Source organism: Acanthisitta chloris, unplaced genomic scaffold, assembly GCF_000695815.1.
Source record: "Acanthisitta chloris isolate BGI_N310 unplaced genomic scaffold, ASM69581v1 scaffold27620, whole genome shotgun sequence".
Lineage (NCBI taxonomy): Eukaryota > Metazoa > Chordata > Aves > Passeriformes > Acanthisittidae > Acanthisitta > Acanthisitta chloris.
Genome location: NW_008653734.1, coordinates 28,268 through 28,930, shown reverse-complemented (window position 1 = coordinate 28,930; position 663 = coordinate 28,268). Strand labels below are relative to the sequence as shown.

The 663-nt window shown below is 55.4% G+C and overlaps 1 protein-coding gene across 1 annotated transcript in view; it reads left to right on the top strand.

Moving 5' to 3' along the window:
* Positions 1 to 287: 287 nt before the first annotated feature.
* VHL (von Hippel-Lindau tumor suppressor, E3 ubiquitin protein ligase) overlaps positions 288 to 663 on the top strand; it is a gene marked incomplete at its 5' end in the record, with an annotated part of 839 nt that continues 463 nt past the window's right edge. The window contains one exon of the mRNA XM_009082285.1: positions 288 to 398. Coding sequence (XP_009080533.1) covers positions 288 to 398 — 111 coding nt within the window. The remainder of the gene's footprint in view (positions 399 to 663) is intronic.

Genomic DNA, 663 nt, shown 5'->3' with positions numbered 1-663 from the left:
CCTTTTTCCTTTTTTTTCCCGCTTTTTCCTTCCCCTTTTTCCCTTTTCCCCTTCCCGTCCCATTTTCGGTTTTCCTTCTTCCCCTTTTCCTTTCCTCTTCCTTTTCTCCTTTCCATTTTCCCCTTCCATTTCCTCCATTTCCTTTCCCCCATTTCCTTTTTCCCCATTTCCCGTTCACCTTTCGTTTTCCCAGCCCTTCACCAGCCCAGCTCTGTTCCTCGTATGTGTCCCCCAGAACTGCTCCTTGGGAAGTGACCTGACTGCTGTCCCCACGTTGCTCCCCCCAGGACACCTGTGGCTTTTCCGCGATGCAGGGACCAACGATGGACTCCTGGTCAACCAGCAGGAGCTGTTCGAGGTGGCCCCAAACGTCACCAATGCTGACATCACACTGCCAGGTAAGGGCCAGGACCACCTGTGCCCTGGAACAAGGGTATGGAACTCAGTGTGAGGAGTGGTGAGGAATCAGGTCCTCATGGATTGGAACCTGCTTCGGGCACAGGAGGGGCTGGTGAGGGGCTGTGGGTAGAGCTGTGTTGTGGGTAGAGCTGGTGGCAGACCTCTCCCATGAGGAGTCTCCAAGGGATTTCCCAGGTGCTGATGGCAGGAGCACATCCCTTCCCCTCTATGGTGAGCCCAGCCTGCCATGGATGATGGTGCTGG